Source organism: Heptranchias perlo, unplaced genomic scaffold (genome assembly GCF_035084215.1).
Source record: "Heptranchias perlo isolate sHepPer1 unplaced genomic scaffold, sHepPer1.hap1 HAP1_SCAFFOLD_323, whole genome shotgun sequence".
Classification (NCBI taxonomy): domain Eukaryota; kingdom Metazoa; phylum Chordata; class Chondrichthyes; order Hexanchiformes; family Hexanchidae; genus Heptranchias; species Heptranchias perlo.
In genome coordinates, this window is record NW_027139335.1 from 51,975 (window position 1) to 78,064 (window position 26,090).

The 26,090-nt window shown below is 35.7% G+C and overlaps 1 protein-coding gene across 1 annotated transcript in view; it reads right to left on the bottom strand.

Annotated features, from left to right (window-relative positions):
• The window catches only part of LOC137311304 (nck-associated protein 1-like), a gene marked incomplete at its 3' end in the record, with an annotated part of 322,061 nt that overhangs the window by 51,969 nt on the left and 244,002 nt on the right, over positions 1-26,090 (bottom strand). Inside the window, exons 9-10 of the mRNA XM_067978594.1 lie at positions 24,961-25,093; positions 24,421-24,502 (exon numbers count right to left, since the gene is read on the bottom strand). Coding sequence (XP_067834695.1) covers positions 24,421-24,502; positions 24,961-25,093 — 215 coding nt within the window. The remainder of the gene's footprint in view (positions 1-24,420; positions 24,503-24,960; positions 25,094-26,090) is intronic.

The window sequence follows — 26,090 nt, forward strand, 5'->3', positions numbered from 1 at the left end:
TCTGTTAAATACTGTAGATTGATATATGGAGAGAGTGTCTGTGAAATACTGTCGATTGATATATAGAGAGAGTGTCTGTTAAATACTGTAGATTGATATATAGAGAGAGTGTCTGTTAAATACTGTAGATTGATATATGTAGAGAGAGTGACTGTTAAATACTGTAGATTGATATATAGAGAGAGTGTCTGTTAAATACTGTAGATTGATATATAGAGAGAGTGTCTGTTAAATACTGTCGATTGATATATAGAGAGAGAGTGTCTGTTAAATACTGTAGATTGATATATAGAGAGAGTGTCTGTTAAATACTGTAGATTGATATATGGAGAGAGAGTGTCTGTTAAATACTGTAGATTGATATATAGAGAGAGAGTGTCTGTTAAATACTGTAGATTGATATATAGAGAGAGAGTGTCTGTTAAATACTGTAGATTGATATATAGAGAGAGTGACTGTTAAATACTGTAGATTGATATATAGAGAGAGTGACTGTTAAATACTGTAGATTGATATACAGAGAGAGTGTCTGTTAAATACTGTAGATTGATATATAGAGAGAGTGTCTGTTAAATACTGTAGATTGATATATGGAGAGAGAGTGTCTGTTAAATACTGTAGATTGATATATAGAGAGAGAGTGTCTGTTAAATACTGTAGATTGATATATAGAGAGAGTGTCTGTTAAATACTGTAGATTGATATACAGAGAGAGTGTCTGTTAAATACTGTAGATTGATATATAGAGAGAGAGTGTCTGTTAAATACTGTAGATTGATATATAGAGAGAGTGTCTGTTAAATACTGTAGATTGATATATGGAGAGAGAGTGTCTGTTAAATACTGTAGATTGATATATAGAGAGAGAGTGTCTGTTAAATACTGTAGATTGATATATAGAGAGAGAGTGTCTGTTAAATACTGTAGATTGATAAATAGAGAGAGTGACTGTTAAATACTGTAGATTGATATTTCGAGAGAGAGTGTCTGTTAAATACTGTAGATTGATATATAGATAGAGAGTGTCTGTTAAATACTGTAGATTGATATATAGAGAGAGAGTGTCTGTTAAATACTGTAGATTGATATATAGAGAGAGAGTGTCTGTTAAATACTGTAGATTGATATATAGAGAGAGTGACTGTTAAATACTGTAGATTGATATATAGAGAGAGAGTGTCTGTTCAATACTGTAGATTGATATATAGAGAGAGAGTGTCTGTTAAATACTGTAGATTGATATGTAGAGAGAGAGTCTGTTAAATACTGTGGATTGATATATAGAGAGAGTGTCTGTTAAATACTGTAGATTGATATATAGAGAGAGTGTCTGTTAAATACTGTAGATTGATATATAGAGAGAGTGTCTGTTAAATACTGTAGATTGATATATAGAGAGAGTGTCTGTTAAATACTGTAGATTGATATATGGAGAGAGTGTCTGTTAAATACTGTAGATTGATATATAGAGAGAGTGACTGTTAAATACTGTAGATTGATATATAGAGAGAGTGTCTGTTAAATACTGTAGATTGATATATAGAGAGAGTGACTGTTAAATACTGTGGATTGATATATGGAGAGAGTGTCTGTTAAATACTGTAGATTGATATATAGAGAGAGTGACTGTTAAATACTGCAGATTGATATATAGAGAGAGTGTCTGTTAAATACTGTAGATTGATATATGGAGAGAGTGTCTGTTAAATACTGTAGATTGATATAGAGAGAGAGTGTCTGTTAAATACTGTAGATTGATATATAGAGAGAGAGTCTGTTAAATACTGTAGATTGATATATAGAGAGAGTGTCTGTTAAATACTGTAGATTGATATATAGAGAGAGTGTCTGTTAAATACTGTAGATTGATATAGAGAGAGAGTGTCTGTTAAATACTGTAGATTGATATATAGAGAGAGAGTCTGTTAAATACTGTAGATTGATATACATAGAGAGAGTGTCTGTTAAATACTGTAGATTGATATATAGAGAGAGTGACTGTTAAATACTGTAGATTGATATATAGAGAGAGTGTCTGTTAAATACTGTAGATTGATATATGGAGAGAGTGTCTGTTAAATACTGTAGATTGATATGTAGAGAGAGTGTCTGTTAAATACTGTAGATTGATATATAGAGAGAGTGACTGTTAAATACTGTAGATTGATGTATCGAGAGAGAGTGTCTGTTAAATACTGTCGATTGATATGTAGAGACAGTGTCTGTTAAATACTGTAGATTGATATATAGAGAGAGTGACTGTTAAATACTGTAGATTGATATGTAGAGAGAGTGTCTGTTAAATACTGTAGATTGATATATGGAGAGAGTGTCTGTTAAATACTGTAGATTGATATGTAGAGACAGTGTCTGTTAAATACTGTAGATTGATATGTAGAGAGAGTGTCTGTTAAATACTGTCGATTGATATATAGAGAGAGAGTGTCTGTTAAATACTGTAGATTGATATATAGAGAGAGTGTCTGTTAAATACTGTAGATTGATATATGGAGAGAGTGTCTGTTAAATACTGTAGATTGATATGTAGAGAGAGTGTCTGTTAAATACTGTGGATTGATATATGGAGAGAGTGTCTGTTAAATACTGTAGATTGATATAAAGAGAGAGTGTCTGTTAAATACTGTCGATTGATATATAGAGAGAGAGTGTCTGTTAAATACTGTAGATTGATATATAGAGAGAGTGTCTGTTAAATACTGTAGATTGATATATAGAGAGAGTGTCTGTTAAATACTGTCGATTGATATATAGAGAGAGTGACTGTTAAATACTGTAGATTGATATATAGAGAGAGTGTCTGTTAAATACTGTCGATTGATATATAGAGAGAGTGTCTGTTAAATACTGTAGATTGATATATAGAGAGAGTGTCTGTTAAATACTGTAGATTGATATATCGAGAGAGTGTCTGTTAAATACTGTAGATTGATATATAGAGAGAGAGTGTCTGTTAAATACTGTAGATTGATATATAGAGAGAGAGTGACTGTTAAATACTGTAGATTGATATATAGAGAGAGTGTCTGTTAAATACTGTAGATTGATATATAGAGAGAGTGTCTGTTAAATACTGTAGATTGATATATGGAGAGAGTGTCTGTTAAATACTGTAGATTGATATATGGAGAGAGAGTGACTGTTAAATACTGTTGATTGATATATGGAGAGAGTGACTGTTAAATACTGTAGATTGATGTATCGAGAGAGAGTGTCTGTTAAATACTGTCGATTGATATATAGAGAGAGTGTCTGTTAAATACTGTAGATTGATATATAGAGAGAGAGTGTCTGTTAAATACTGTAGATTGATATATAGAGAGAGTGTCTGTTAAATACTGGAGATTGATATGTAGAGAGAGAGTGTCTGTTAAATACTGTAGATTGAGAAATAGAGAGAGAGTGTCTGCTAAATACTGTAGATTGATATATAGAGAGAGAGTCTGTTAAATACTGTAGATTGATATATGGAGAGAGAGTGTCTGTTAAATACTGTAGATTGATATGTAGAGAGAGAGTGTCTGTTAAATACTGTAGATTGATATATAGAGAGAGAGTGTCTGTTAAATACTGTAGATTGATATATAGAGAGAGAGTGTCTGTTAAATACTGTAGATTGATGTATCGAGAGAGAGTGTCTGTTAAATACTGTAGATTGATATATAGAGAGAGTGTCTGTTAAATACTGTAGATTGATATATCGAGAGAGTGTCTGTTAAATACTGTAGATTGATATATAGAGAGAGTGTCTGTTAAATACTGTAGATTGATATATAGAGAGAGTGTCTGTTAAATACTGTAGATTGATATATGGAGAGAGTGTCTGTTAAATACTGTAGATTGATATATAGAGAGAGTGTCTGTTAAATACTGTAGATTGATATATAGAGAGAGTGTCTGTTAAATACTGTAGATTGATATATAGAGAGAGAGTGTCTGTTAAATACTGTAGATTGATATGTAGAGAGAGTGTCTGTTAAATACTGTAGATTGATATATAGAGAGAGTGTCTGTTAAATACTGTAGATTGATATATGGAGAGAGTGTCTGTTAAATACTGTAGATTGATATACAGAGAGAGAGTGTCTGTTAAATACTGTAGATTGATATACAGAGAGAGTGTCTGTTAAATACTGTAGATGGATATATATAGAGAGAGTGTCTGTTAAATACTGTAGATTGATATATAGAGAGAGTGTCTGTTAAATACTGTAGATTGATATATAGAGAGAGTGTCTGTTAAATACTGTAGATTGATATATAGAGAGAGAGTGTCTGTTAAATACTGTAGATTGATATATAGAGAGAGAGTGTCTGTTAAACACTGCAGATTGATATACAGAGAGAGTGTCTGTTAAATACTGTAGATTGATATATAGAGAGAGTGTCTGTTAAATACTGTAGATTGATATATAGAGAGAGTGACTGTTAAATACTGTAGATTGATGTATCGAGAGAGAGTGTCTGTTAAATACTGTCGATTGATATGTAGAGACAGTGTCTGTTAAATACTGTAGATTGATATATAGAGAGAGTGACTGTTAAATACTGTAGATTGATATGTAGAGAGAGTGTCTGTTAAATACTGTAGATTGATATATAGAGAGAGTGTCTGTTAAATACTGTAGATTGATATGTAGAGACAGTGTCTGTTAAATACTGTAGATTGATATGTAGAGAGAGTGTCTGTTAAATACTGTCGATTGATATATAGAGAGAGAGTGTCTGTTAAATACTGTAGATTGATATATAGAGAGAGTGTCTGTTAAATACTGTAGATTGATATATGGAGAGAGTGTCTGTTAAATACTGTAGATTGATATGTAGAGAGAGTGTCTGTTAAATACTGTGGATTGATATATGGAGAGAGTGTCTGTTAAATACTGTAGATTGATATAAAGAGAGAGTGTCTGTTAAATACTGTCGATTGATATATAGAGAGAGAGTGTCTGTTAAATACTGTAGATTGATATATAGAGAGAGTGTCTGTTAAATACTGTAGATTGATATATAGAGAGAGTGTCTGTTAAATACTGTCGATTGATATATAGAGAGAGTGACTGTTAAATACTGTAGATTGATATATAGAGAGAGTGTCTGTTAAATACTGTCGATTGATATATAGAGAGAGTGTCTGTTAAATACTGTAGATTGATATATAGAGAGAGTGTCTGTTAAATACTGTAGATTGATATATAGAGAGAGTGTCTGTTAAATACTGTAGATTGATATATAGAGAGAGAGTGTCTGTTAAATACTGTAGATTGATATATAGAGAGAGAGTGACTGTTAAATACTGTAGATTGATATATAGAGAGAGTGTCTGTTAAATACTGTAGATTGATATATAGAGAGAGTGTCTGTTAAATACTGTAGATTGATATATGGAGAGAGTGTCTGTTAAATACTGTAGATTGATATATGGAGAGAGAGTGACTGTTAAATACTGTTGATTGATATATGGAGAGAGTGACTGTTAAATACTGTAGATTGATGTATCGAGAGAGAGTGTCTGTTAAATACTGTCGATTGATATATAGAGAGAGTGTCTGTTAAATACTGTAGATTGATATATAGAGAGAGAGTGTCTGTTAAATACTGTAGATTGATATATAGAGAGAGTGTCTGTTAAATACTGGAGATTGATATGTAGAGAGAGAGTGTCTGTTAAATACTGTAGATTGAGAAATAGAGAGAGAGTGTCTGCTAAATACTGTAGATTGATATATAGAGAGAGAGTCTGTTAAATACTGTAGATTGATATATGGAGAGAGAGTGTCTGTTAAATACTGTAGATTGATATGTAGAGAGAGAGTGTCTGTTAAATACTGTAGATTGATATATAGAGAGAGAGTGTCTGTTAAATACTGTAGATTGATATATAGAGAGAGAGTGTCTGTTAAATACTGTAGATTGATGTATCGAGAGAGAGTGTCTGTTAAATACTGTAGATTGATATATAGAGAGAGTGTCTGTTAAATACTGTAGATTGATATATCGAGAGAGTGTCTGTTAAATACTGTAGATTGATATATAGAGAGAGTGTCTGTTAAATACTGTAGATTGATATATAGAGAGAGTGTCTGTTAAATACTGTAGATTGATATATGGAGAGAGTGTCTGTTAAATACTGTAGATTGATATATAGAGAGAGTGTCTGTTAAATACTGTAGATTGATATATAGAGAGAGTGTCTGTTAAATACTGTAGATTGATATATAGAGAGAGAGTGTCTGTTAAATACTGTAGATTGATATGTAGAGAGAGTGTCTGTTAAATACTGTAGATTGATATATAGAGAGAGTGTCTGTTAAATACTGTAGATTGATATATGGAGAGAGTGTCTGTTAAATACTGTAGATTGATATACAGAGAGAGAGTGTCTGTTAAATACTGTAGATTGATATACAGAGAGAGTGTCTGTTAAATACTGTAGATGGATATATATAGAGAGAGTGTCTGTTAAATACTGTAGATTGATATATAGAGAGAGTGTCTGTTAAATACTGTAGATTGATATATAGAGAGAGTGTCTGTTAAATACTGTAGATTGATATATAGAGAGAGAGTGTCTGTTAAATACTGTAGATTGATATATAGAGAGAGAGTGTCTGTTAAACACTGCAGATTGATATACAGAGAGAGTGTCTGTTAAATACTGTAGATTGATATATAGAGAGAGTGTCTGTTAAATACTGTAGATTGATATATATAGAGAGAGTGTCTGTTAAACACTGCAGATTGATATATGGAGAGAGTGTCTGTTAATCACTGCAGATTGATATATGGAGAGAGTGTATGTTAAATACTGTAGATTGATATATGGAGAGAGTGTCTGTTAAATACTGTAGATTGATATATAGAGAGAGTGTCTGTTAAATACTGTAGATTGATATATAGAGAGAGTGTCTGTTAAATACTGTAGATTGATATATGGAGAGAGTGACTGTTTAATACTGTAGATTGATATATAGAGAGAGTGTCTGTTAAATACTGTAGATTGATATATAGAGAGAGTGACTGTTAAATACTGTAGATTGATATATAGAGAGAGTGTCTGTTAAATACTGTAGATTGATATATAGAGAGAGTGTCTGTTAAATACTGTAGATTGATATATGGAGAGAGTGACTGTTAAATACTGTGGATTGATATATAGAGAGAGTGTCTGTTAAATACTGTAGATTGATATATAGAGAGAGAGTGTCTGTTAAATACTGTAGATTGATATATGGAGAGAGTGACTGTTAAATACTGTAGATTGATATATAGAGAGAGTGTCTGTTAAATACTGTAGATTGATATATAGAGAGAGTGTCTGTTAAATACTGTAGATTGATATATAGAGAGAGTGTCTGTTAAATACTGTAGATTGATATATGGAGAGAGTGTCTGTTAAATACTGTAGATTGATATATAGAGAGAGTGACTGTTAAATACTGTAGATTGATATATAGAGAGAGTGTCTGTTAAATACTGTAGATTGATATATAGAGAGAGTGTCTGTTAAATACTGTAGATTGATATATGGAGAGAGAGTGTCTGTTAAATACTGTCGATTGATATATAGAGAGAGTGTCTGTTAAATACTGTAGATTGATATATAGAGAGAGTGTCTGTTAAATACTGTCGATTGATATATGGAGAGAGAGTGTCTGTTAAATACTGTAGATTGATTTATAGAGAGAGTGACTGTTAAATACTGTAGATTGATATACAGAGAGAGTGTCTGTTAAATACTGTAGATTGATATATAGAGAGAGTGTCTGTTAAATACTGTAGATTGATATATAGAGAGAGTGTCTGTTAAATACTGTCGATTGATATATAGAGAGAGTGTCTGTTAAATACTGTAGATTGATATATGGAGAGAGAGTGTCTGTTAAATACTGTCGATTGATATATAGAGAGAGTGTCTGTTAAATACTGTAGATTGATATATAGAGAGAGTGTCTGTTAAATACTGTGGATTGAATTATGGAGAGAGAGTGTCTGTTAAATACTGTCGATTGATATATAGAGAGAGTGTCTGTTAAATACTGTAGATTGATAAAAAGAGAGAGTGTCTGTTAAATACTGTAGATTGATATATATAGAGAGAGTGTCTGTTAAATACTGTAGATTGATATATATAGAGAGAGTGTCTGTTAAATACTGTAGATTGATATATAGAGAGAGTGTCTGTTAAATACTGTAGATTGATATATAGAGAGAGTGTCTGTTAAATACTGTGGATTGATATATAGAGAGAGAGACTGTTAAATACTGTAGATTGATATATGGAGAGAGTGTCTGTTAAATACTGCAGATTGATATACAGAGAGAGAGTGTCTGTTAAATACTGTAGATTGATATACAGAGAGAGTGTCTGTTAAATACTGTAGATGGATATAGATAGAGAGAGTGTCTGTTAAATACTGTAGATTGATATATAGAGAGAGTGTCTGTTAAATACTGTAGATTGATATATAGAGAGAGTGTCTGTTAAATACTGTAGATTGATATATAGAGAGAGTGTCTGTTAAATACTGTAGATTGATATACAGAGAGAGAGTGTCTGTTAAACACTGCAGATTGATATACAGAGAGAGTGTCTGTTAAATACTGTAGATTGATATATAAAGAGAGTGTCTGTTAAATATTGTAGATTGATATATAGAGAGAGTGTCTGTTTAATACTGTAGATTGATATATAGAGAGAGTGTCTGTTAAATACTGTAGATTGATATATAGAGAGAGTGACTGTTAAATACTGTAGATTGATATATAGAGAGAGTGTCTGTTAAATACTGTAGATTGATATATGGAGAGAGTGACTGTTAAATACTGTGGATTGATATATAGAGAGAGTGTCTGTTAAATACTGTAGATTGATATATAGAGAGAGAGTGTCTGTTAAATACTGTAGATAGATATATGGAGAGAGTGACTGTTAAATACTGTAGATTGATATATAGAGAGAGTGTCTGTTAAATACTGTAGATTGATATATAGAGAGAGTGTCTGTTAAATACTGTAGATTGATATATAGAGAGAGTGTCTGTTAAATACTGTAGATTGATATATAGAGAGAGTGTCTGTTAAATACTGTAGATTGATATATAGAGAGAGAGTGTCTGTTAAATACTGTAGATTGATATATAGAGAGAGAGTGTCTGTTAAATACTGTAGATTGATATATAGAGAGAGAGTGTCTGTTAAATACTGTAGATTGATATATAGAGAGAGAGTGTCTGTTAAATACTGTAGATTGATATATAGAGAGAGAGTGTCTGTTAAATATTGTAGATTGATATATGGAGAGAGAGTGTCTGTTAAATACTGTCGATTGATATATAGAGAGAGTGTCTGTTAAATACTGTAGATTGATATATAGAGAGAGAGTGTCTGTTAAATACTGTAGATTGATATATAGAGAGAGAGTGACTGTTAAATACTGTAGATTGATATATAGAGAGAGTGACTGTTAAATACTGTAGATTGATATATAGAGAGAGTGTCTGTTAAATACTGTAGATTGATATATAGAGAGAGAGTGTCTGTTAAATACTGTAGATTGATATATAGAGAGAGTGTCTGTTAAATACTGTAGATTGATATATAGAGAGAGTGTCTGTTAAATACTGTAGATTGATATATAGAGAGAGTGTCTGTTAAATACTGTAGATTGATATATAGAGAGAGAGTGTCTGTTAAATACTGTAGATTGATATATAGAGAGAGAGTGACTGTTAAATACTGTAGATTGATATATAGAGAGAGTGACTGTTAAATACTGTAGATTGATATATAGAGTGCCTGTTAAATACTGTAGATTGATATATAGAGAGAGAGTGTCTGTTAAATACTGTAGATTGATATATAGAGAGAGAGTGTCTGTTAAATACTGTCGATTGATATATAGAGAGAGTGTCTGTTAAATACTGTCGATTGATATATAGAGAGAGTGACTGTTAAATACTGTAGATTGATATATAGAGAGAGTGTCTGTTAAATACTGTAGATTGATATATAGAGAGAGAGTGTCTGTTAAATACTGTAGATTGATATATAGAGAGAGTGACTGTTAAATACTGTAGATTGATATATAGAGAGAGAGTGTCTGTTAAATACTGTCGATTGATATATAGAGAGAGTGTCTGTTAAATACTGTAGATTGATATATAGAGAGAGAGTGTCTGTTAAATACTGTAGATTGATATATAGAGAGAGTGTCTGTTAAATACTGTAGATTGATATATAGAGAGAGTGACTGTTAAATACTGTAGATTGATATATAGAGAGAGTGACTGTTAAATACTGTAGATTGATATATAGAGAGAGTGTCTGTTAAATACTGTAGATTGATATATAGAGAGAGTGTCTGTTAAATACTGTAGATTGATATATAGAGAGAGAGTGTCTGTTAAATACTGTAGATTGATATATATAGAGAGAGTGTCTGTTAAATACTGTAGATTGATATATAGAGAGAGAGTGTCTGTTAAATACTGTAGATTGATATATAGAGAGAGAATGTCTGTTAAATACTGTAGATTGATATATAGAGAGAGTGTCTGTTAAATACTGTAGATTGATATATAGAGAGAGTGTCTGTTAAATACTGTAGATTGATATATAGAGAGAGAGTCTGTTAAATACTGTAGATTGATATATGGAGAGAGAGTGTCTGTTAAATACTGTAGATTGATATATAGAGAGAGAGTGTCTGTTAAATACTGTAGATTGATATATAGAGAGAGAGTCTGTTAAATACTGTAGATTGATATATGGAGAGAGAGTGTCTGTTAAATACTGTAGATTGATATATAGAGAGAGTGACTGTTAAATACTGTAGATTGATATATAGAGAGAGTGTCTGTTAAATACTGTAGATTGATATATAGAGAGAGTGTCTGTTAAATACTGTAGATTGATATATAGAGAGAGAGTGTCTGTTAAATACTGTAGATTGATATTTTGAGAGAGAATGTCTGTTAAATACTGTAGATTGATATATAGAGAGAGTGTCTGTTAAATACTGTAGATTGATATATAGAGAGAGAGTCTGTTAAATACTGTAGATTGATATATGGAGAGAGAGTGTCTGTTAAATACTGTAGATTGATACATAGAGAGAGAGTGTCTGTTAAATACTGTAGATTGATATTTTGAGAGAGAATGTCTGTTAAATACTGTAGATTGATATATAGAGAGAGTGTCTGTTAAATACTGTAGATTGATATATAGAGAGAGTGTCTGTTAAATACTGTAGATTGATATATAGAGAGAGAGTCTGTTAAATACTGTAGATTGATATATGGAGAGAGAGTGTCTGTTAAATACTGTAGATTGATACATAGAGAGAGAGTGTCTGTTAAATACTGTAGATTGATATTTTGAGAGAGAATGTCTGTTAAATACTGTAGATTGATATATAGAGAGAGTGTCTGTTAAATACTGTAGATTGATATATAGAGAGAGTGTCTGTTAAATACTGTAGATTGATATATAGAGAGAGAGTCTGTTAAATACTGTAGATTGATATATGGAGAGAGAGTGTCTGTTAAATACTGTAGATTGATATATAGAGAGAGAGTGTCTGTTAAATACTGTAGATTGATATATAGAGAGAGAGTCTGTTAAATACTGTAGATTGATATATGGAGAGAGAGTGTCTGTTAAATACTGTAGATTGATATATATAGAGAGAGTGTCTGTTAAATACTGTAGATTGATATATAGAGAGAGTGTCTGTAAATACTGTAGATTGATATATAGAGAGAGTGACTGTTAAATACTGTAGATTGATATATAGAGAGAGTGACTGTTAAATACTGTAGATTGATATATAGAGAGAGAGTCTGTTAAATACTGTAGATTGATATATAGAGAGAGTGACTGTTAAATACTGTAGATTGATATATAGAGAGAGTGACTGTTAAATACTGTAGATTGATATATAGAGAGAGTGACTGTTAAATACTGTAGATTGATATATAGAGAGAGTGACTGTTAAATACTGTAGATTGATATATAGAGAGAGAGTCTGTTAAATACTGTAGATTGATATATAGAGAGAGAGTCTGTTAAATACTGTAGATTGATATATAGAGAGAGTGTCTGTAAATACTGTAGATTGATATATAGAGAGAGTGTCTGTTAAATACTGTAGATTGATACATAGAGAGAGAGTGTCTGTTAAATACTGTAGATTGATATTTTGAGAGAGAATGTCTGTTAAATACTGTAGATTGATATATAGAGAGAGTGTCTGTTAAATACTGTAGATTGATATATAGAGAGAGTGTCTGTTAAATACTGTAGATTGATATATAGAGAGAGAGTCTGTTAAATACTGTAGATTGATATATGGAGAGAGAGTGTCTGTTAAATACTGTAGATTGATACATAGAGAGAGAGTGTCTGTTAAATACTGTAGATTGATATTTTGAGAGAGAATGTCTGTTAAATACTGTAGATTGATATATAGAGAGAGTGTCTGTTAAATACTGTAGATTGATATATAGAGAGAGTGTCTGTTAAATACTGTAGATTGATATATAGAGAGAGAGTCTGTTAAATACTGTAGATTGATATATGGAGAGAGAGTGTCTGTTAAATACTGTAGATTGATATATAGAGAGAGAGTGTCTGTTAAATACTGTAGATTGATATATAGAGAGAGAGTCTGTTAAATACTGTAGATTGATATATGGAGAGAGAGTGTCTGTTAAATACTGTAGATTGATATATATAGAGAGAGTGTCTGTTAAATACTGTAGATTGATATATAGAGAGAGTGTCTGTAAATACTGTAGATTGATATATAGAGAGAGTGACTGTTAAATACTGTAGATTGATATATAGAGAGAGTGACTGTTAAATACTGTAGATTGATATATAGAGAGAGAGTCTGTTAAATACTGTAGATTGATATATAGAGAGAGTGACTGTTAAATACTGTAGATTGATATATAGAGAGAGTGACTGTTAAATACTGTAGATTGATATATAGAGAGAGTGACTGTTAAATACTGTAGATTGATATATAGAGAGAGTGACTGTTAAATACTGTAGATTGATATATAGAGAGAGAGTCTGTTAAATACTGTAGATTGATATATAGAGAGAGAGTCTGTTAAATACTGTAGATTGATATATAGAGAGAGTGTCTGTAAATACTGCAGATTGATATATAGAGAGAGTGACTGTTAAATACTGTAGATTGATATACAGAGAGAGTGACTGTTAAATACTGTAGATTGATATATAGAGAGAGTGACTGTTAAATACTGTAGATTGATATATAGAGAGAGAGTCTGTTAAATACTGTAGATTGATATATAGAGAGAGTGACTGTTAAATACTGTAGATTGATATATAGAGAGAGTGACTGTTAAATACTGTCGATTGATATATAGAGAGAGTGACTGTTAAATACTGTAGATTGATATATAGAGAGAGTGACTGTTAAATACTGTAGATTGATATATGGAGAGAGTGACTGTTAAATACTGTAGATTGATATATAGAGAGAGAGTCTGTTAAATACTGTAGATTGATATATAGAGAGAGTGACTGTTAAATACTGTAGATTGATATATAGAGAGAGTGTCTGTTAAATACTGTAGATTGATATATAGAGAGAGTGTCTGTCAAATACTGTAGATTGATATATAGAGAGAGTGTCTGTTAAATACTGTAGATTGATATATCGAGAGAGTGACTGTTAAATACTGTAGATTGATATATAGAGAGAGTGACTGTTAAATACTGTAGATTGATATATAGAGAGAGTGACTGTTAAATACTGTAGATTGATATATAGAGAGAGAGTCTATTAAATACTGTAGATTGATATATAGAGAGAGAGTGTCTGTTAAATACTGTAGATTGATATATAGAGAGAGTGTCTGTTAAATACTGTAGATTGATATATAGAGAGAGAGTGTCTGTTAAATACTGTAGATTGATATATAGAGAGAGTGTCTGTTAAATACTGTAGATTGATATATGGAGAGAGTGTCTGTTAAATACTGTAGATTGATATATAGAGAGAGTGTCTGTTAAATACTGTCGATTGATATTTCGAGAGAGTGACTGTTAAATACTATAGATTGATATATAGAGAGAGTGTCTGTTAAATACTGTAGATTGATATATAGAGAGAGTGTCTGTTAAATACTGTAGATTGATATATAGAGAGAGTGTCTGTTAAATACTGTAGATTGATATATAGAGAGAGTGTCTGTTAAATACTGTAGATTGATATATAGAGAGAGTGTCTGTTAAATACTGTCGATTGATATATAGAGAGAGTGTCTGTTAAATACTGTCGATTGATATATAGAGAGAGTGTCTGTTAAATACTGTAGATTGATATATGGAGAGAGTGACTGTTAAATACTGTAGATTGATATATAGAGAGAGTGTCTGTTAAATACTGTAGATTGATATATAGAGAGAGTGACTGTTAAATACTGTAGATTGATATATAGAGAGAGTGGCTGTTAAATACTGTAGATTGATATATAGAGAGAGTGTCTGTTAAATACTGTAGATTGATATATAGAGAGAGAGTCTGTTAAATACTGTAGATTGATATATAGAGAGAGTGACTGTTAAATACTGTAGATTGATATATAGAGAGAGTGTCTGTCAAATACTGTAGATTGATATATAGAGAGAGTGTCTGTTAAATACTGTAGATTGATATATAGAGAGAGAGTCTGTTAAATACTGTAGATTGATATATAGAGAGAGTGTCTGTTAAATACTGTAGATTGATATATGGAGAGAGTGTCTGTTAAATACTGTAGATTGATATATAGAGAGAGTGTCTGTTAAATACTGTAGATTGATATACAGAGAGAGTGTCTGTTAAATACTGTAGATTGATATATGGAGAGAGTGTCTGTTAAATACTGTAGATTGATATATAGAGAGAGTGTCTGTTAAATACTGTAGATTGATATATAGAGAGAGTGTCTGTTAAATACTGTAGATTGATATATAGAGAGAGTGTCTGTTAAATACTGTAGATTGATATATAGAGAGAGTGTCTGTTAAATACTGTAGATTGATATACAGAGAGAGTGTCTGTTAAATACTGTAGATTGATATATAGAGAGAGTGTCTGTTAAATACTGTAGATTGATATATGGAGAGAGAGTGTCTGTTAAATACTGTAGATTGATATATGGAGAGAGTGTCTGTTAAATACTGTAGATTGATATATAGAGAGAGAGTGTCTGTTAAATACTGTAGATTGATATATAGAGAGAGTGTCTGTTAAATACTGTAGATTGATATATAGAGAGAGAGTGACTGTTAAATACTGTAGATTGATATATGGAGAGAGTGTCTGTTAAACACTGTAGATTGATATATAGAGAGAGAGTGTCTGTTAAATACTGTAGATTGATATATAGAGAGAGTGTCTGTTAAATACTGTAGATTGATATATGGAGAGAGTGTCTGTTAAATACTGTCGATTGATATATAGAGAGAGAGTGTCTGTTAAATACTGTAGATTGATATATAGAGAGAGAGTGTCTGTTAAATACTGTAGATTGATATATAGAGAGAGTGTCTGTTAAATACTGTAGATTGATATATAGAGAGAGTGTCTGTTAAATACTGTAGATTGATATATAGAGTGTCTGTTAAATACTGTAGATTGATATACAGAGAGAGTGTCTGTTAAATACTGTAGATTGATATATGGAGAGAGTGTCTGTTAAATACTGTAGATTGATATAGAGAGAGAGTGTCTGTTAAATACTGTAGATTGATATATAGAGAGAGTGTCTGTTAAATACTGTAGATTGATATATGGAGAGAGTGTCTGTTAAATACTGTAGATTGATGTATCGAGAGAGTGTCTGTTAAATACTGTAGATTGATGTATCGAGAGAGAGTGTCTGTTAAATACTGTAGATTGATAGACAGAGAGAGTGTCTGTTAAATACTGTAGATTGATATACAGAGAGAGTGTCTGTTAAATACTGTAGATTGATATATAGAGAGAGTGTCTGTTAAATACTGTAGATTGATGTATCGAGAGAGAGTGTCTGTTAAATACTGTAGATTGATATACAGAGAGAGTGTCTGTTAAATACTGTAGATTGATATATAGAGAGAGAGTGTCTGTTAAATACTGTAGATTGATATACAGAGAGAGTGTCTGTTAAATACTGTAGATTGATATATAGAGAGAGAGTGTCTGTTAAATACTGTAGATTGATATATAGAGAGAGTGTCTGTTAAATACTGTAGATTGATATATAGAGAGAGTGACTGTTAAATACTGTAGATTGATATATAGAGAGAGAGTGTCTGTTAAATACTGTAGATTGATATATAGAGAGAGTGTCTGTTAAATACTGTAGATTGATATATAGAGAGAGAGTGTCTGTTAAATACTGTAGATTGATATACAGAGAGAGAGTGTCTGTTAAATACTGTAGATTGATATATAGAGAGAGTGTCTGTTAAATACTGTAGATTGATATATAGAGAGAGAGTGTCTGTTAAATACTGTAGATTGATATATATAGAGAGAGTGTCTGTTAAATACTGTAGATTGATATATAGAGAGAGAGTGTCTGTTAAATACTGTAGATTGATATATAGAGAGAGAATGTCTGTTAAATACTGTAGATTGATATATAGAGAGAGTGTCTGTTAAATACTGTAGATTGATATATAGAGAGAGTGTCTGTTAAATACTGTAGATTGATATATAGAGAGAGAGTCTGTTAAATACTGTAGATTGATATATGGAGAGAGAGTGTCTGTTAAATACTGTAGATTGATATATAGAGAGAGAGTGTCTGTTAAATACTGTAGATTGATATATATAGAGAGAGTCTGTTAAATACTGTAGATTGATATATGGAGAGAGAGTGTCTGTTAAATACTGTAGATTGATATATAGAGAGAGTGACTGTTAAATACTGTAGATTGATATATAGAGAGAGTGTCTGTTAAATACTGTAGATTGATATATAGAGAGAGTGTCTGTTAAATATTGTAGATTGATATATAGAGAGAGAGTGTCTGTTAAATACTGTAGATTGATATATATAGAGAGAGTGTCTGTTAAATACTGTAGATTGATATATAGAGAGAGAGTGTCTGTTAAATACTGTCGATTGATATATAGAGAGAGAGTGTCTGTTAAATACTGTCGATTGATATATAGAGAGAGAGTGTCTGTTAAATACTGTAGATTGATATATAGAGAGAGTGTCTGTTAAATACTGTAGATTGATATATAGAGAGAGTGTCTGTTAAATACTGTAGATTGATATATAGAGTGTCTGTTAAATACTGTAGATTGATATACAGAGAGAGTGTCTGTTAAATACTGTAGATTGATATATGGAGAGAGTGTCTGTTAAATACTGTAGATTGATATATAGAGAGAGTGTCTGTTAAATACTGTAGATTGATAAAAAGAGAGAGTGTCTGTTAAATACTGTAGATTGATATATAGAGAGAGTGTCTGTTAAATACTGTAGATTGATGTATCGAGAGAGTGTCTGTTAAATACTGTAGATTGATGTATCGAGAGAGAGTGTCTGTTAAATACTGTAGATTGATAGACAGAGAGAGTGTCTGTTAAATACTGTAGATTGATATACAGAGAGAGTGTCTGTTAAATACTGTAGATTGATATATAGAGAGAGTGTCTGTTAAATACTGTAGATTGATATACAGAGAGAGTGTCTGTTAAATACTGTAGATTGATATATAGAGAGAGAGTGTCTGTTAAATACTGTAGATTGATGTATCGAGAGAGAGTGTCTGTTAAATACTGTAGATTGATAGACAGAGAGAGTGTCTGTTAAATACTGTAGATTGATATACAGAGAGAGTGTCTGTTAAATACTGTAGATTGATATATATAGAGAGAGTGTCTGTTAAATACTGTAGATTGATATACAGAGAGAGTGTCTGTTAAATACTGTAGATTGATATATAGAGAGAGAGTGTCTGTTAAATACTGTAGATTGATATATAGAGAGAGTGTCTGTTCAATACTGTAGATTGATATATAGAGAGAGTGACTGTTAAATACTGTAGATTGATATATAGAGAGAGAGTGTCTGTTAAATACTGTAGATTGATATATAGAGAGAGTGTCTGTTAAATACTGTAGATTGATATATAGAGAGAGAGTGTCTGTTAAATACTGTAGATTGATATACAGAGAGAGAGTGTCTGTTAAATACTGTAGATTGATATATAGAGAGAGTGTCTGTTAAATACTGTAGATTGATATATAGAGAGAGAGTGTCTGTTAAATACTGTAGATTGATATACAGAGAGAGAGTGTCTGTTAAATACTGTAGATTGATATATAGAGAGAGTGTCTGTTAAATACTGTAGATTGATATACAGAGAGAGAGTGTCTGTTAAATACTGTAGATTGATATATAGAGAGAGTGTCTGTTAAATACTGTAGATTGATATATAGAGTGTCTGTCAAATACTGTAGATTGATATATAGAGAGAGTGTCTGTTAAATACTGTAGATTGATATATAGAGAGAGTGTCTGTTAAATACTGTAGATTGATATATAGAGAGAGTGTCTGTCAAATACTGTAGATTGATATATAGAGAGTGTGTCTGTTAAATACTGTAGATTGATATATAGAGAGAGTGTCTGTCAAATACTGTAGATTGATATATAGAGAGTGTGTCTGTTAAATACTGTAGATTGATATAAAGAGAGAGTGTCTGTTAAATACTGTAGATTGATGTATCGAGAGAGAGTGTCTGTTAAATACTGTAGATTGATATATAGAGAGAGTGTCTGTTAAATACTGTAGATTGATATATGGAGAGAGTGTCTGTTAAATACTGTAGATTGATATATAGAGAGAGTGTCTGTTAAATACTGTAGATTGATATACAGAGAGAGTGTCTGTTAAATACTGTAGATTGATATATAGAGAGAGTGTCTGTTAAATACTGTAGATTGATATATAGAGAGAGTGTCTGTCAAATACTGTAGATTGATATATAGAGAGAGTGTCTGTTAAATACTGTAGATTGATATATAGAGAGAGTGTCTGTTAAATACTGTAGATTGATATATAGAGAGAGTGTCTGTCAAATACTGTAGATTGATATATAGAGAGTGTGTCTGTTAAATACTGTAGATTGATATATAGAGAGAGAGTGTCTGTTAAATACTGTAGATTGATATATAGAGAGAGTGTCTGTTAAATACTGTAGATTGATATATAGAGAGAGTGTCTGTCAAATACTGTAGATTGATATATAGAGAGAGTGTCTGTTAAATACTGTAGATTGATATATGGAGAGAGAGTGACTGTTAAATACTGTAGATTGCTATATAGAGAGAGTGTCTGTCAAATACTGTAGATTGATATATAGAGAGAGTGTCTGTTAAACACTGTAGATTGATATATAGAGAGTGTCTGTTAAATACTGTAGATTGATATACAGAGAGAGTGTCTGTTAAATACTGTAGATTGATATATCGAGAGAGAGAGTGTCTGTTAAATACTGTAGATTGATATATAGTGAGAGTGTCTGTTAAATACTGTAGATTGATATATGGAGAGAGAGTGTCTGTAAAATACTGTGGATTGATATATGGAGAGAGAGTGTCTGTTAAATACTGTAGATTGATATACAGAGAGAGTGTCTGTTAAATACTGCAGATTGATATATAGAGAGAGTGTCTGTTAAATACTGTAGATTGATATATAGAGTGTCTGTTTGTGATGAGTTGGATTGGGGTCAGTGTTTGATGATTTGGATTGGGGTCAGTGTTTGATGAGTTGGATTGGGGTCAGTGTTTGATGAGTTGGATTGGGGTCAGTGTTTGACGAGTTCGATTGGGGTCAGTGTTTGATGAGTTGGATTGGGGTCAGTGTTTGATGAGTTGGATTGGGGTCAGTGTTTGATGATTTGGATTGGGGTCAGTGTTTGATGAGTTCGATTGGGGTCAGTGTTTGATGAGTTGGATTGGGGTCAGTGTTTGATGATTTGGATTGGGGTCAGTGTTTGATGAGTTGGATTGGGGTCAGTGTTTGAAGAGTTGGATTGGGGTCAGTGTTTGATGGGTTGGATTGGGGTCAGTGTTTGAAGAGTTGGATTGGGGTCAGTGTTTGATGATTTGGATTGGGGTCAGTGTTTGATGAGTTGGATTGGGGTCAGTGTTTGAAGAGTTGGATTGGGGTCAGTGTTTGATGAGTTGGATTGGGGTCAGTGTTTGATGAGTTGGATTGGGGTCAGTGTTTGATGAGTTGTATTGGGGTCAGTGTTTGATGAGTTGGATTGGGGTCAGTGTTTGATGAGTTCGATTGGGGTCAGTGTTTGATGAGTTCGATTGGGGTCAGTGTTTGAAGAGTTGGATTGGGGTCAGTGTTTGAAGAGTTGGATTGGGGTCAGTGTTTGATGAGTTGGATTGGGGTCAGTGTTTGATGAGTTGGATTGGGGTCAGTGTTTGAAGAGTTGGATTGGGGTCAGTGTTTGAAGAGTTCGATTGGGGTCAGTGTTTGATGAGTTCGATTGGGGTCAGTGTTTGATGAGTTGGATTGGGGTCAGTGTTTGAAGAGTTGGATTGGGGTCAGTGTTTGATGAGTTGGATTGGGGTCAGTGTTTGATGAGTTCGATTGGGGTCAGTGTTTGATGAGTTGGATTGGGGTCAGTGTTTGATGAGTTGGATTGGGGTCAGTGTTTGATGAGTTGGATTGGGGTCAGTGTTTGAAGAGTTGGATTGGGGTCAGTGTTTGATGAGTTGGATTGGGGTCAGTGTTTGATGAGTTGGATTGGGGTCAGTGTTTGAAGAGTTGGATTGGGGTCAGTGTTTGATGAGTTGGATTGGGGTCAGTGTTTGATGAGTTCGATTGGGTTCAGTGTTTGATGAGTTGGATTGGGTTCAGTTTTTGATGATTTGGATTGGGGTCAGTGTTTGAAGAGTTGGATTGGGGTCAGTGTTTGATGGGTTGGATTGGGGTCAGTGTTTGATGAGTTGGATTGGGGTCAGTGTTTGAAGAGTTGGATTGGGGTCAGTGTTTGATGAGTTGGATTGGGGTCAGTGTTTGATGAGTTCGATTGGGTTCAGTGTTTGATGAGTTGGATTGGGTTCAGTTTTTGATGATTTGGATTGGGGTCAGTGTTTGAAGAGTTGGATTGGGTTCAGTGTTTGATGGGTTGGATTGGGGTCAGTGTTTGATGAGTTGGATTGGGGTCAGTGTTTGATGAGTTGGATTGGGGTCAGTGTTTGATGAGTTCGATTGGGGTCAGTGTTTGATGGGTTGGATTGGGGTCAGTGTTTGATGAGTTGGATTGGGGTCAGTGTTTGATGAGTTGGATTGGGGTCAGTGTTTGATGAGTTCGATTGGGGTCAGTGTTTGATGGGTTGGATTGGGGTCAGTGTTTGATGAGTTGGATTGGGGTCAGTGTTTGATGAGTTGGATTGGGGTCAGTGTTTGATGGGTTGGATTGGGGTCAGTGTTTGAAGAGTTCGATTGGGGTCAGTGTTTGATGAGTTGGATTGGGGTCAGTGTTTGATGAGTTGGATTGGGGTCAGTGTTTGAAGAGTTGGATTGGGGTCAGTGTTTGAAGAGTTGGATTGGGGTCAGTGTTTGATGAGTTGGATTGGGGTCAGTGTTTGATGAGTTGGATTGGGGTCAGTGTTTGATGAGTTGGATTGGGGTCAGTGTTTGAAGAGTTGGATTGGGGTCAGTGTTTGATGAGTTGGATTGGGGTCAGTGTTTGAAGAGTTGGATTGGGGTCAGTGTTTGAAGAGTTCGATTGGGGTCAGTGTTTGATGAGTTGGATTGGGGTCAGTGTTTGATGAGTTCGATTGGGGTCAGTGTTTGATGAGTTGGATTGGGGTCAGTGTTTGATGAGTTGGATTGGGGTCAGTGTTTGATGAGTTCGATTGGGGTCAGTGTTTGATGAGTTGGATTGGGGTCAGTGTTTGATGAGTTCGATTGGGGTCAGTGTTTGAAGAGTTGGATTGGGGTCAGTGTTTGATGATTTGGATTGGGGTCAGTGTTTGAAGAGTTGGATTGGGGTCAGTGTTTGATGAGTTGGATTGGGGTCAGTGTTTGATGAGTTGGATTGGGGTCAGTGTTTGATGAGTTGGATTGGGGTCAGTGTTTGATGGGTTGGATTGGGGTCAGTGTTTGAAGAGTTGGATTGGGGTCAGTGTTTGATGAGTTGGATTGGGGTCAGTGTTTGATGAGTTCGATTGGGGTCAGTGTTTGATGAGTTCGATTGGGGTCAGTGTTTGAAGAGTTGGATTGGGGTCAGTGTTTGATGAGTTCGATTGGGGTCAGTGTTTGAAGAGTTCGATTGGGGTCAGTGTTTGATGGGTTGGATTGGGGTCAGTGTTTGATGAGTTGGATTGGGGTCAGTGTTTGAAGAGTTGGATTGGGGTCAGTGTTTGAAGAGTTGGATTGGGGTCAGTGTTTGATGAGTTGGATTGGGGTCAGTGTTTGATGAGTTGGATTGGGGTCAGTGTTTGAAGAGTTGGATTGGGGTCAGTGTTTGATGAGTTGGATTGGGGTCAGTGTTTGAAGAGTTCGATTGGGGTCAGTGTTTGATGGGTTGGATTGGGGTCAGTGTTTGATGAGTTGGATTGGGGTCAGTGTTTGATGAGTTGGATTGGGGTCAGTGTTTGAAGAGTTGGATTGGGGTCAGTGTTTGATGAGTTCGATTGGGGTCAGTGTTTGATGAGTTGGATTGGGGTCAGTGTTTGATGAGTTCGATTGGGGTCAGTGTTTGATGAGTTGGATTGGGGTCAGTGTTTGAAGAGTTGGATTGGGGTCAGTGTTTGAAGAGTTGGATTGGGGTCAGTGTTTGAAGAGTTGGATTGGGGTCAGTGTTTGATGAGTTCGATTGGGGTCAGTGTTTGATGAGTTGGATTGGGGTCAGTGTTTGAAGAGTTGGATTGGGGTCAGTGTTTGAAGAGTTGGATTGGGGTCAGTGTTTGAAGAGTTGGATTGGGGTCAGTGTTTGAAGAGTTGGATTGGGGTCAGTGTTTGATGAGTTGGATTGGGGTCAGTGTTTGATGAGTTGGATTGGGGTCAGTGTTTGATGAGTTGGATTGGGGTCAGTGTTTGATGAGTTGGATTGGGGTCAGTGTTTGATGAGTTGGATTGGGGTCAGTGTTTGATGAGTTGGATTGGGGTCAGTGTTTGAAGAGTTGGATTGGGGTCAGTGTTTGATGAGTTGGATTGGGGTCAGTGTTTGATGAGTTGGATTGGGGTCAGTGTTTGAAGAGTTGGATTGGGGTCAGTGTTTGATGAGTTCGATTGGGGTCAGTGTTTGATGAGTTGGATTGGGGTCAGTGTTTGATGAGTTCGATTGGGGTCAGTGTTTGAAGAGTTGGATTGGGGTCAGTGTTTGAAGAGTTGGATTGGGGTCAGTGTTTGAAGAGTTCGATTGGGGTCAGTGTTTGATGGGTTGGATTGGGGTCAGTGTTTGATGAGTTCGATTGGGGTCAGTGTTTGATGAGTTGGATTGGGGTCAGTGTTTGATGAGTTGGATTGGGGTCAGTGTTTGATGGGTTGGATTGGGGTCAGTGTTTGATGAGTTCGATTGGGGTCAGTGTTTGATGAGTTGGATTGGGGTCAGTGTTTGATGAGTTGGATTGGGGTCAGTGTTTGATGGGTTGGATTGGGGTCAGTGTTTGATTAGTTGGATTGGGGTCAGTGTTTGAAGAGTTCGATTGGGGTCAGTGTTTGAAGAGTTCGATTGGGGTCAGTGTTTGATGAGTTGGATTGGGGTCAGTGTTTGATGAGTTGGATTGGGGTCAGTGTTTGATGAGTTGGATTGGGGTCAGTGTTTGATGAGTTGGATTGGGGTCAGTGTTTGATGAGTTGGATTGGGGTCAGTGTTTGAAGAGTTGGATTGGGGTCAGTGTTTGATGAGTTGGATTGGGGTCAGTGTTTGATGAGTTGGATTGGGGTCAGTGTTTGATGAGTTCGATTGGGGTCAGTGTTTGATGAGTTGGATTGGGGTCAGTGTTTGAAGAGTTCGATTGGGGTCAGTGTTTGATGGGTTGGATTGGGGTCAGTGTTTGATGAGTTCGATTGGGGTCAGTGTTTGATGAGTTGGATTGGGGTCAGTGTTTGATGAGTTGGATTGGGGTCAGTGTTTGATGGGTTGGATTGGGGTCAGTGTTTGATGGGTTGGATTGGGGTCAGTGTTTGAAGAGTTGGATTGGGGTCAGTGTCTGAAGAGTTCGATTGGGGTCAGTGTTTGATGAGTTGGATTGGGGTCAGTGTTTGATGGGTTGGATTGGGGTCAGTGTCTGAAGAGTTCGATTGGGGTCATTGTATGACGAGTGACGATTTATAGAAACCGCTCTCACAATCCCATGACTGAATTGTTTTCTGTTCACCCTGAGTTCGGGAGTTTACCTTGTTTGATATTCAGGGAGGTCAAGCTGTTCACAAAGGACGACATGATCACTGACTCCTCCTCAGGACAAACTGAGAGATTCTAGAAGGACGGAAGTAACAATGCTGATTATTGATCAAATCTTCTGATCTGGAGATTTTACTGTGGTCCCCACCCCCTGTCCCCGCCCCTGCCCCTGTCCCCCCCACCACCAGTCCCCAACCCGGCCCTATCCCCACCTCCACCAAGTCCCCGCCCAGCCCCTGTCCCCACATCCCACCCCCAGTCCCCAACTCACAGCCCCAGTCCCTGCCCCGCCCCTGACCAACTTCCTCCCAGTCCCCGCCCCACACCTGTCCCCACCTCCTGGCCGCAGTCCCCGCACCAGCCCCCTGTCGCAGCCTGCCGCCCCCAGTCCCCACCGCAGTCACCAGTCCCCGCCTCCAGTACCCGCCCCCCTCCTCCGATCTTCTCCTCCTGGTGAAGTGGACACTCATTTGACTTTGATCTCAACCTCTGCCCCAAACTTCCTTTCCACCTGACACAAGCTTTCTTCTTACCTGAATTGTTTCATTGAGGACGACTGAATCAAAGCTGGCCAGAAACAGGACGAAGTATTTCTGAATTACCACCTTAAACTTCCGGAGCAGCCTTCGAAGCTCCTCCATCGCAAACAGCAGCTCCGCGAGGTTACTGGAACAGAAGGAGCAGGAGGAGTCAGAGAGCGGAAAGAGGAGGCGAGGATAGTCCAGCACAGTGCTTCCCGCACATTCACACTGGCACTCAGGGCAAGGATCAGTGGGAGTGGGGCCCACCCTCGGGAGTCCAGGTCTGGGTCACACAGTCTGTGGTCCTCAGGATCAGTGGGAGTGGGGCCCACCCTCGGGAGTCCAGGTCTGGGTCACACAGTCTGTGGTCCTCAGGATCAGTGGGAGTGGGGCCCACCCTCGGGAGTCCAGGTCTGGGTCACACAGTCTGTGGTCGTCAGGATCAGTGGGAGTGGGGCCCACCCTCGGGAGACCAGGTCTGGGTCACACAGTCTGTGGTCCTCAGGATCAGTGGGAGTGGGGCCCACCCTCGGGAGACCAGGTCTGGGTCACACAGTCTGTGGTCCTCAGGATCAGTGGGAGTGGGGCCCACCCTCGGGAGACCAGGACTGAGTCACAAAGTCTGTGGTCCTCAGGATCAGTGGGAGTGGGGCCCACCCTCGGGAGTCCAGGTCTGGGTCACACAGTCTGTGGTCCTTAGGATCAGTGGGAGTGGGGCCCACCCTCGGGAGTCCAGGTCTGGGTCACACAGTCTGTGGTCCTCAGGATCAGTGGGAGTGGGGCCCACCCTCGGGAGTCCAGGTCTGGGTCACACAGTCTGTGGTCCTTAGGATCAGTGGGAGTGGGGCCCACCCTCGGGAGTCCAGGTCTGGGTCACACAGTCTGTGGTCCTCTGGATCAGTGGGAGTGGGGCCCACCCTCGGGAGTCCAGGTCTGGGTCACACAGTCTGTGGTCCTTAGGATCAGTGGGAGTGGGGCCCACCCTCGAGAGTCCAGGTCTGGGTCACACAGTCTGTGGTCCTCTGGATCAGTGGGAGTGGGGCCCACCCTCGGGAGTCCAGGTCTGGGTCACACAGTCTGTGGTCCTCAGGATCAGTGCGAGTGGGGCCCACCCTCGGGAGACCAGGTTTGGGTCACCCAGT